At 44.0% G+C, this 12739-nt stretch overlaps 1 protein-coding gene across 1 annotated transcript in view; it reads left to right on the top strand.

Annotated features, from left to right (window-relative positions):
- SLC49A3 (solute carrier family 49 member 3) overlaps positions 1-8892 on the top strand; it is a 58990-nt gene extending 50098 nt beyond the window's left edge. Inside the window, exons 9-10 of the mRNA XM_075594290.1 lie at positions 5097-5209; positions 6097-8892. Of these exons, the coding sequence (XP_075450405.1) occupies positions 5097-5209; positions 6097-6227 (244 nt within the window). The 3' untranslated portion in view covers positions 6228-8892. The remainder of the gene's footprint in view (positions 1-5096; positions 5210-6096) is intronic.
- Positions 8893-12739: the final 3847 nt, after the last annotated feature.

Raw genomic sequence — 12739 nt, 5'->3', positions numbered from 1 at the left:
TTCTGATCCCCCCCCCAATTTCCCGTGTGCTGCACGCTGGTGTTCGGGGACCTAGTACACTGGGTCCCATCAGCATTTCATCTTTGGATCATACCACTCTCACCAGGACTGCAAGGAGCTCATTTTAATCTTAATTACATGTGTTTGTGATATATGTTGCGTTTTTTAATACACCTTTTTGCCATTCACTCTGGTGCGCTTTGCCTTTCTTTGACATATATATATATATATATATATATATATATATATATATATATATATATATATATATATTTGTGTTAACAGCGAGCATTAGCTTATAGGGGCTCCATGTAACAATGGTTTTTCAGACAAAAGGTGACACATTGTGTGCTCATTTGCATGTAATTTCCCAAAATCCCTTGCTGCAGTGGAAGCACTGTATGCTGGGGATAATGGCGAAAGGCAGGGTTGTAGACCTGCCTAAGACATGTGAATGTGCTCACAACTGATCTTTTTATTTGCTATAGGCAATACGGTGGAGGTTTCTTGTTCTTGTCCTTTTTCACCCACCATAACTTAAAACGTGATGGTAAACCCTACAGTCTTGAAAATGCGAAGCCAGCAGTACAACCAACTTCACACTGATGATACCCATTAAGGTTGAAACATGTCTGTGAATGGTTTCTCTGGCTTTGCATCTGATTCCCATGCTGTGCTTTAAAGCTGTGTTAACAGCGAGCATTAGCATAGGCTGGGGATAATGGTGAAAGGCAGGGTTGCAGACCTGCTTAAGGCTAAGGCCCCGCTGCCTCAGACCACGCGCCCGCACTGCAGACAAGCGGCACGTGGAGAGGCACTGGACTGCTATATGCGATCTGTATGGAGTGGGAGCGGTGGCCGGGGGGCGTGGTTTGAGCGGAGGGCTGCAGCGGGGTCTCCCGGGCTGCAGGAGGGACCCCCTACATGCCCTCTGCTGCTCTCCGTGCTACTCCCCCCCTCCATATGCTTTCTGCTGCTCCCGTCCGATACCACCCCCCCCTTCCAGCGGATGGCTGCAGCAGGGGTCAGTCTCCCGCGCTGCAGGAGGGAGCTGCTGCCGGCTGTATGCTGGAAGGTAAGCAGCTCCCCCCACACAAATGCCCTCCTCTGTGCTGATCCCACCCCCCCGGTCCACACACACACACACAGACACACTACCTTGTGGAGGAAGCTCTCTGACAGCTCCCGCTCCCAATGCTGATAGGCTCCATCAGCGCACCATGTGACGCGTTACCGCTCAGGATCGCAATTTTTTTGCATCCCCTGGCGGCTGACGCGTTACACCGCGTGCAGCGAGGGGGGACTGGGATCGGCTCGGAAGGATACACCTGCTGGTGAGGAACGCCGGACGCAGCGGGACCAAACCCTAAGACATGTGAATGTGCTCACAAGTGATATATATATATATATATCTATAAGTCTCAAATAATGTTTGTGTGTGTATGTCAGTCCCATAGCTACGCAGGCCGTGACAGTCACACCACACTCACACCGCGTGCGCCTCTGGACCGACCCACACTCACCGCCTCCCAACCCTGCGCCGCACTCACCACCCCGCCGCACTCACGCCGACCGACGCACTAACCGCACTCATGCCGACACCGCCTCGCATCACGCCGCCGCCTTCCACCCGCCCACTCGGCTCTTCTCCGCGGGGATCACCAGGGGGGGGGGGGGGGGGAAAGAGGAGAACAAGAAGCCAGCACCCGCCTCCCACCTCTCACCCCTGCGCCGCACTCACCACCCGGCCTCACTCCGGCCCGTCGCACTCACGCCACCGCCTCCCGCCCGCTGACATGCCACCGGACTCACGCCGACGCCACCTGTGACATCACGCCACCGCCTTCCGCCCGCCTCATCTTCGCTGAGAGCGCTGGGAGCGCCGGGGGGGGGGGGATAAGAAGCCAGCGGTGAGGCCAGGCCGGTGGACCTGCGACCGGGTAGCACACCCCCTCCCCCCCCAAATCAGCAGCTCTGCGTGGGGTGTGGGGGAGGGAAGAGTCAGGACAAACACAGCCTCCCCGTGTCCCCCTTCCTCCACACATAAACTGACTGCCACACACACACACTGACTGCTTGACACACACACTGACTGCCTGACACACACACACTGACTGACACACACACACACACACACACACTGACGCGCACACACACACTGACTGACGCACACACACTGACTGGCACACACACTGACTGGCACTCACACATACTCACACTGACTAACGCGCACACACACACACACTGACATGTCATGCACACACACACTCAATGACACACACACACTCAATGACGCGCGCGCACACACACACACACACACACACACTGCCTGACGCGCGCACACACACTGCATGAAGCTGTAAAGGGGGAATGGATTGATATGAACGGGAACAAACAGAGGGGGGAGATGGAAAGAGAGAGGGGAGGGGATAGAGGAGAGAGGGGGGGGACAGAGAGGGGGGGGACAGAGAGAGGGAGGGGAGAGTGGCGAGGGGACAGAGAGAGGGGGAGGGAGGGGAGAGAGAGGGGAGCGGGAACATTATATCCCGGGCAACGCCAGGTATATAAGCTAGTATATATATATATATATATATAAAAGCATTTCGTTAGCCACAGAACGGTATCATCTATTTATTTTTTGATTATTGAAGCTCGGCTAACACGGTACTGATACCTCTACATATATATATATATATATATATATATATATATATATATATATATATATAGCAACTGTAAATATTCCTGTACATTCATTTGCATGTCTTAGACAGGTCTGCAACCCTGTCTTTCACCATTATCACCCAGCAAACAGCACTTCCACTGCAGCAAGGGATTCTGGGAAATGACATGCAAATGAGCACACAGTGCCACTTTTTATCTCATGCTCACATTACATGAGCAACCCTTAGTCAATGCATGCTGCTTTAAACACAGCTTTTAAGCAAGGACTTGGGAGATGCAAAGTCAGTTAACCCACTCACAGTGTTAGGACCTGCATTTTTGCTTTACCTTGACGTTGGTATGCAGGCTTACGACGCTTTGGCCAAAGGGTTTAACTAAAAAAACATGTAATTACTATTATTATTCAAGTATTTAAACTTTATACTCATTACCATATATGTTTTGTCAATTTGATGTAGCATTGGGCACCCGTGTCTTCTGTTGTATACATTTGCCACGCTCAGTAGCACTCATTTTGGCATAAATATATATTCATGATGTGGTGGATGTAGGAGTTTGAGCTATCTGGGAATATGTGTGTTTATCTTATACTATATTAGTGAAAGCACTGTATGCCTGCCTGCCTGCCTGCCTGGATGTCCGGTGTCCCTAGGGGAAATCTCATTGGTCCCTTGGCCCGCCCCCGCACACCTCTCATTGGCCTGAGGCGGAGTGACGGGCCAAAGGACACACAGGGGGACACACACACACACACACACGGACACACAATCCCCTCCCGGTGCCCCTCACTCTCCCCCGTCAGCTGGACCGCACCTCAACTTCCACACCCCCCCCCCCACCCTCCCTGTGCCCGAACTTACCCGGAGTCCCGTGTACACACACACATTCCCACCCCCCACAAGCTCACACACACCTCACCCCCCCCCCCAAGCTCATCCCCCCCCAAGCTCACACCCCCCTCACCCCCCCAAGCTCACACCCCGGCGCCACTACAGTCAGCGGGGGAGCGGAGCGAGCGCCCGGGACACGCGGGGGAGCGGCCACAACACGCGGCCTCCCGCCTCACATCCACGTGGGAGCGGCCGGATGAGTGAGGCAGCGGCAGTATGAGTGAGGCAGCGGCCGGATCAGTGAGGCAGCGGCAGGACGGGTGAGCTCCCCCCCCCCCCCCACATGCTACGTGCTGCTCTTGCCCCTCCGCTCCCGGCTCCCCCCTGTCACCGCGTGACAGGCCGCGGGACATGAGATGGGAGGGGGGATGCCCCTCCGGTCCCCGCTTCACCTTCTCCCCACCGTTGTCCCCGCTGCCTGCGCAGGAGGAGGAGGGGGGGGAGCGGGTGTTGGTGCTTGTGTGTGTAATTGTGTGAGACTGTGTGTGAGTGTCTGTGACTGTGTGTAAGTGTGTGTAAGTGTCTGTGACTGTGTGAAACTGTGTGTAAGTGTCTGTGACTGTGTGTGACTGTGTGTGACTGTGTGTGACTGTGTGTGACTGTGTGTGACTGTGTGTGACTGTGTGTGACTGTGTGTGACTGTGTGTGACTGTGTGTGACTGTGTGTGACAGTGTGTGTAAGTGTTTCACAGTGTGAGAGTGTGTGAGTGTGTGTAAGTCTGTATAAGTGTCTATGACTGTGTGAAACTGTTTGAAACTGTGTAAGTGTGTGTGACTGTGTGTGAGTGTGTGTAACTGTCTGTGATTGTCTGTAACTGTGTGTGTGTGTGTGTGTGTGTGTGTGGTGCACTGTGCAGTGTGAGCAATGAGCAGTGTGTGTGCAGTGTGAGCAGTGTGTGTGCAGTGTGCGTCAGTGTGAGCAGTGTGAGCAATGAGCAGTGTGTGTGCACTGTGTGCAGTGTGAGCAATGAGCAGTGTGTCAGTGTGTGCAGTGTGACCAATGAGCAGTGTGTGTGCAGTGTGACCATTGAGCAGTGTGTGTGCAGTGTGCAGTGTGTCAGTGTGAGCAATGAGCTGTGTGTGTGCAGTGTGAGCAGTGAGCAGTGTGTGTCAGTGTGACCAGTGTGTGCAGTATGCAGTGTGTGTCACTGTGAGCTGTGTGTGCGCACTGTGCGTCAGTGCGACCAATGAGCAGTGTGTGTGCAGTGTGCAGTGTGTGTGTGCAGTGTGCAGTGTGAACAATGAGCAGTGTGTGTCAGTGTGAGCACGGTTCACATCCCGGGCAACGCCGGGTCTCTCAGCTAGTATATATATATATATATATATATATATATATATATATATATATATACACATATACATACATACATACATATATATACACATACTGTACATACACCAAACTATTTTCTATGATGCACTCATCACTTAACAGCTTTAGGCTTTGCATTTTACATCTGATCCCTGTGCCGTCACAAAAAACAATTCTAAAGAAAATGTTTTTTTTTTTCCCCATACAAGTCAGATTCAGGGAATTATCTACATGGTATTATTCCAAGGCCTCACCAAGCCATTTGCTTCTTCTCCGTTATCTGCCTGCAGCGCAAATCAGATTGAAATATATGACTGGTCAAGTAAGTAGCACCATTTTATTTATAAATGTATAGAGAAGGCTTGAGTATAGAAATATTTTGTAAAGTGATGTACATGCATTCTTCTACTAGATTTATAGAAGTACAGTTAATGTTATTGATTAAATAACTACATATGTAAATACAAGGGGGATTTCATATAGAAGGGGGGTGGGGGGGTTTAATTTCCTGTATTGGCCTCTGTAGTATTGTAGCATTCAGTACCAAATATATCTGTGACACAGACAAATGCTACTATGGTCATATGTTGTAACAATTCATTACATGGCAGTTTAATGTGCATGGTATGTTCACAATGTCACAATTAGGAGATGTGCAAACATTTCACCGCAGATCACAAACCAGCGAAATGTGCTTATTTTCAATCTCAATAAAATGTGTAAAATTGGACAGTTACACATTTTTTTCTTAGAAGCATGACTGATAAAAGTATGTAATGACTATTATTATTATTAGCTTTATAAGTAATATTACAGTTCATAGGCAGTTGCAGGATCCTTGAGCATTGAAGATGTTTAGGGACTTTTAAAATCATGTTAAATATGACATATCAAAACAATTAGAGCAAGCCAAACTTGTTAATACTGTAGTATTCTGTGAGTGATATTGCAATTTATCTTACCTGTAATATTGTTTGCTATAATTATAGTCTTGCCCAAGCCTTAAGTACAGAATAACAGGCATTTGCTGTTAATCACAGAAAGTTATATACGCTCAAATTGTCAGATGTTCTTAAAGACTTGTAAAAAAAAAAAAAAATGCTTTCCTATGTATTAGATTTGTAAACATATTACAGCTTCTTTTTTCTTTACATTTCTGTAATGGCTGTTGATGATAACTTAAGTATTTTCTTTGTGTATTTAAAACAGTTTCAACGATTGTTATGGCCGGTTTATGCAGCGTTGCAGCATGCGGCTTTGTCCTTTTCTTCCACACGGAGTATAAGCGGCTATCTACAGAAACTAATACCGTCATAACAGAAGAAACAGTGGACACATGAGCAGCATACTGTCCTGTATAAGATAGTGGCGTTGTCTTAATCTGAATGTTTTAGGTTCTCTGTTTAACTTTGTGGGCCATATGTGAACTCAGCAGCCTTCTACCACAAGATGACCTCTGGCGTTTAAACACATGAATGTGCTACTGTATATGGTGTCTTATGGCAGAATACGGCTTAGTAAATATGACCCTACATGTTTTAATTCATACATTGGATGCACTTCAAAATGGTCAAGGGAGACAAAAAAAATTAATGTAACACAATTTACAAAATACATACAATATCGTCATTGTAGAGATAAAAGTCATTAACTACATTCTTTGAGTACTGAGGAAAAGATCATTTTAAATGTTCTTTTGAAGTGAAACTTCTTTAGCGACGTTCATGTGTTTACTTGAGATTGAAGTCAGTGGTGACGGAAGTGACGCCACTGCTGGCAGATGAGGTCGTCAGTGTTGCCAGCAGGAGTCACCAGAGACAAGGAAGGCAGCGACACACAGACACACCACCTCCCCCGTACCCCCTCCCAAGTGAGCCGCCAAACACCACCCCTCCCTAGTGAGCCGCCAAACAAAGCACAGACACACGCAGTCACACACACTTTTGAGCGCGCACACACACACACACACACACACACACACACTGTCACGCGCGCACGCAATTCAGTTAGTATAAATATATAAGTGCAAATAGTTCAAACAGAATGTGTGCCGAGCACGCACGTTCTAAGTCAGACTTCTTTGTGTTTTGTCACTGAAATTATGTTTTGATTTTTAATTAAAAAAATTACCATCACACATACAATTTCTGTGACAAAAGACGAAGAAGTTTTACTTAAAATGTGAGTGCTCGGCGCACACACACACACACACACACACACACACACACACACACACACACACACACACTTTTTTTGTCAGGAAACATTCTGTATCGAAAAACAAAGGTATTTTGATATGACATGTTATGAAAATTAGGTGTCTTCAATGAGTTTTTCAATCCAAATATCAAGAAATTCCAAGTAAGGAAGTGCATTAAGTGAGTTTTTGCCAAAAATGTACTTAATAAGTTTTACCTCTACAACAATGATTATATTATTTTTTTTGCCATTGTATGCCCCAAGTGCAATACTTTTATTTTGTAAGCATATAATATAAATTACAATTGATTGTAACAATGGCCTTACAAAGTAAAAGAGAAAAGCATTACTACACACGTTAAAAATCTTAATTAATTCTTAACATAAACTGATTTTAGTTATTTTAATACATGCCAAGAAAAACACAAAGAAAAAATATGTTGTAAATATTGCTGCTCATATATTTTCTCTCTTTTTAGTTGTAATGTTTATGTTGCTGCATACCTTGATTCTTAATTGCAAAAATGATTATGGAATTAGAGAAAAGCCTAACTCAACTTGTTTTATTGGGGATAATGGACTAATATATCCTTGAGTGCTTTGCATACAAAACAGGAACACTCTGAATATCAGATAGAGAGAAGAAGTATTGTGTTATGCTGACAATATACAATGAAAAAGAAAATTGCCTCTTCGGAACCATTGTGGTCTGAAACTAATAGGAAAACAATTCATTGCAGGCCCTGTAGAAATTGAGTACGCTAAACAATGTAAACCGTTTTAGACATTGTGTAATTACATTCATTAGTCACATTACTCTATCAGTTGCAATATTTTCCCTAACTGTAACCCCAAACCGATGTATTTGAAGTAAACTGACACCGTGACAGAAAAAAAGCCACGTGTTTTTAAATACTAAATTGGTCCTCTTTATTTACCAAATATATAATTGTTTGCATTTGAAAAAACGTATGGTCCTATGTCTTAAAGCTCTAACAAACAAGCATCTTAGTCTTAAAATCTTACATTTGTTAGCATGAATTGGTGCCCTTTGTTTTGTTTAAATGTAAAGCATCTCAAAGGAAGACACTAGGTGGGGTGAATTCATGGTAACTTCCAACAAACCAGAACAAATGTACTTTCTAATATTCCCTCTTCAGTATGGCGGGGGAAGCAACACCAAATTTTAAAAAGGGCATTTACACAAAAGCTGCACACTGATTTTCAAGGCATTAAAGGCCATATTTAATCAACTATAAGGCACCTTACAGCCCCTTCCCTTAAATAGCATAAATTATAAGAAATGTGCCATAGTTTGTATATTTTGGATCTCATATTCAAGTAAATACTCATGCTTCTGGGCAAAATGCAAAGGCAAAGTGGGTAAAATTGATGATACCAAGCGCATCTGGTTTAGTTAAAGGGCAATACCATATACCAAAGACTATATAACCGTTATCACTTCTGCAATTTCTGATCTGTTATGGCCATTACCATACATTAGTGAATAAACACCTGAAGTAATTCCAATAAATGGTACTTTATTGCAAACTGACTTGAAACACAATTACTTGAAATTTTTTGGCAGTGCAGGAGACTTGAACTCTATTACTTCGACGTTCCTTACACATTTAGGTTTGTCCTTTGGATTTGACTGCATAATATTTTCTAAAACGTTTCTGTAAATGTGTTTTATAATAAAACATTGAAAAACAAGTGTATAAAAAGTGTAAATGTAACATTTGTACATACTGTACTGTACTTTGCCAAATGCCTGCAATTAAAAAGAACTACCAGTTTTATTAATTTGGTTGCTACTTGGTTTTATTACATTATTTTGCCATTTGATTTTAGCTGTACTGAAAAATAAAGTTTGTTATGAAAGGGTGCTATTAGAGATTCACTTGGGCTTTCATCTACATATTCCCATTACCAGTGGTCGACAAATCACCAAAAAATCTACTTGCCACCTAGTACCACACGTGTGCTGTTTGGGCCAATAGGAGCTCGCCACAATGTTAAATCCACTCGCCCGGGGCGTGCAAATGTATAGGTTTGTCGAACACTGCCCATTACCACCTTGTGAGACAGGAATGTATTTCAATTTTCTTGTGTTATGTTCGTTTGGCAAAAGAGCAAAGTGACCACTTATGTATATATCACATGACCCAGATCCAGTCCGATCTAGGACATTTACGTAGGTAGCCGGCGCATCAAAAACAGATGAATCCGTTATAAGTGTATATATCTCCGCCTGGACCTCTGCACCGTATTGGGTTATATATGCAGCATCCCTTGCAGGGGACAGGGACTAGTACCTAGTGCTCACAGGCACATGTGTACTACATAAAATGTCCCAAATGCTGACTATCATAATAGCATAAGCCCTCAAGTGTAACTCACTGTTTGGCTTCTCTCAGATGCTTCAGTGCGGTCCTTTGCGGTTCTTCAAAACGGCGTGCTGATCTACCAGACAAGTTGACCAGGAGAAAATTGGGAAAAAGGCAGCACACTGCCAAAAAATAGCAGCCAGTTTGCGAGTCGTATTACAATACATGATGCCATCCTGCGCCTTGAGCGTCATGACATCAGACGTGTCATGATTTTGGACCCTTTCAGGGTGAGATGGGTAGGCAGATTATTATTGGAGATAAGGAAAAAGCTGCGGTATTAAACAAATTATTTGCCTCTGTGTTTATCAGGGAAGAATCAAGTTCAATAGTAGTGCCGCAGGAGGAAGCAACAACCTCCTTATTGATGAACAATTGGTTAACTGAGGAAGAAGTTCATAAGCGACTTGAAAAAATTAAAGTAAATAAGGCACCTGGCCTCGATGGCATACATCTAAGAGTTCTCAAGGAGTTAAGCTCAGTATTAGCCAAACCATTATATTTAATATTCAAGGACTCCATTTCCACAGGCTCAGTACCACAAGATTGGCGCAAAGCAGATGTGGTACCTATATTTAAAAAGGGAGCTAGATCACAACCGGGAAATTACAGACCTGTAAGCCTGACTTCAATAGTAGGGAAACTACTTGAAGGTTTAATACGGGATAATATTCAGGAATACCTAATGGAAAACAAAATTATTAGTAATAGCATGGATTTATGAAGGATAGATTTTGCCAAACTAACCTTATTTGTTTCTTTGAGGAAGTAAGTAGGAATTTAGACCAGGGTAATGCAGTTGATGTGGTCTACTTAGATTTTGCAAAGGCTTTTAATACGGTTTCACACAAGAGGTTGGTGTACAAAGTAAAGAAAATTGGACTCAATAATAATATATGCACCTGGATTGAAAACTGGTTAAAGGACAGACAACAGAGGGTTGTCATAAATGGAACTTTTTCAGGTTGGGCAAAAGCCGTGAGTGGAGTACCTCAGGGATCGGTACTGGGACCCCTGCTTTTTAACTTGTTTGTTAATGACCTTGAGGTTGGGATCGAGAGCAAAGTCTCCATCTTTGCTGATGATACTAAATTGTGTAAGGTAATAGAATCAGAGCAGGATGTAATTTCTCTTCACAAGGACTTGGAGAGACTGGAAACGTGGGCAGGTAAATGAGGTTTAATACAGATAAATGTAAGGTTATGCATTTGGGATGCAAGAATAAAAAGGCGAATTACAAATTAAATGTGGATAAATTGGGGGAATCCTTGATGGAGAAGGATTTAGGAGTGCTTGTAGACTGCAGGCTTAGCAATAGTGCCCAATGTCATGCAGTAGTTGCAAAGGCAAACAAGATCTTATCTTGCATCAAACGGGCAATGGATGGAAGGGAAGTAAACATAATTATGCCCCTTTACAAAGCTCTAGTAAGACCACACCTTGAATATGGAGTACACTTTTTGGCACCAATCCTAAGAAAAGACATTATGGAACTAGAGAGAGTGCAGAGAAGAGCCACCAAATTAATAAAGGGGATGGACATTCTAACTTGTGAGGAGAGGCTAGCTATATTGGATTTATTTACATTAGAAAAGTGGCGTCTAAGAGGGGATATGATAACTATATACAAATATATTTGGGGACAATACAAGGAGCTTTCAAAATAACTATTCATCCCACGGGCAGTACTAAGGACTCGGGGCCATCCCTTAAGGTTGGAGGAAAGGAAATTTCACCAGCAACAAAGGAAAGGGTTCTTTACAGTAAGGGCAGTTAAAATGTGGAATTCATTACCCATGGAGACTGTGATGGCAGATACAATAGATTTGGACATCTTTTTAGATGGGAAAGGTATACAGGGATATACCAAATAAGTATACATGGGAAGGATATTGATCCAGGGATTAATCCGATTGCCAATTCTTGGAGTCAGGAAGGAATTAATTTTTCCCCTTAATGGGGGTTTTTGTTTGCCTTCCTCTGGATCAATAAGCAAGTATAGATAGAGGATAAAGTATCTGTTGTCTAAATTTAGCATAGGTTGAACTTGATGGACGTATGTCTTTTTTCAACCTCATCTACTATGTAACTATGTAACTATGATGGACTGGATCATGCTAGCATTAGCAACAAACAACTTTATCAAAATCAAAGGTGATGAATGGTGGACGTAAGATGATGTTTGGAAAATCTGTATCAATGGGAGAGGAATTTAGTTACAGAACATGACAAAGGGTAAACACTAGGCTAAGACATCAAATAGCAATAAACAAATCAATCCCTTGTGGTCAGCAGAACCGATGCGCTTCCTGGTGGGTGCAATCTGAAAATCCCCACTTTCTGGGGAGGAACAGGGTACCGGAGGTCTTACATTATATAACAGACCTTGCATGCTGGTGGATACAGGTGGGATAACTTAGGCTTAGGGCCTCATGCAGAGAGCAGCGCTAACAGAAAAAGCGGCATTTTTTGGCGAAATCTGCCTTTAGAAAGGCAGGTAATGGCAAGTGTAGAAAAAAGCGCCATTTTTTTTTTATTTTTTTTTTTTTTTAAACTCGCCGCGCGGCTGGCGAGAACCTAAATCTCGCCAGTTTTTAAAAGGTCCCTATTCAGAAAGGGACGATCGCCATCTAGCGGCTGTTCGCGCCAAAAACATGGCGCGAAATTCAACAATTAGCTCCGCCAACTAAAGTTGGCAAGAAGCTGGAGCTCAGCGGCCATAGGGGAGAAAAAAAAAACCGGTGAATTTTTTCTAAGACATTTTAGCAGCGCGCATCTCTCCATTTTCAACTGGACACACGCATTCATGAAAAAAATAGCAGATTTCTCACCTTCCTGCATATGGAGAAAAAATCTCCCCATTAAAGGTACATTTTATTACCCTCGCCAATAATTTCCAGCGCTGCTCTCTGCATAGGCCCCTTAGTGTGTGAATCGTCTCCGGGTCTCCTCAAACTGAGTGGATCTAGGATAGCGTCATCCTAGACACTCCAATAAAGCACAGTCCAACTGCAGTCAGTAGGAAATCCCCTCGTTTTTGTTTTTATTTTCTGCTAGTGAAATGGGGCACAAGGATGGCTAGCCTGCCCAAGAGCAACCTGCTGAACCTGTGTCAGGTCAGAGGTGTTCCCCTTAGATGGCAGCTGAGCCAAGCTTGACACAGTGCTGTTGCATCCGGACGAGGGTAACATAGACGTCACAGAGGAATGGGGTGTGGACATCACCAGTCCCTCAGGCTCCTCCCCATTGAGCAATTGGGTGCT

This window comes from Ascaphus truei, chromosome 1, assembly GCF_040206685.1.
Source record: "Ascaphus truei isolate aAscTru1 chromosome 1, aAscTru1.hap1, whole genome shotgun sequence".
Taxonomy (NCBI): Eukaryota; Metazoa; Chordata; class Amphibia; order Anura; family Ascaphidae; genus Ascaphus; species Ascaphus truei.
Note: the sequence above shows the minus strand (reverse complement) of the source record. Positions and strands in the feature narration are given on the sequence as shown.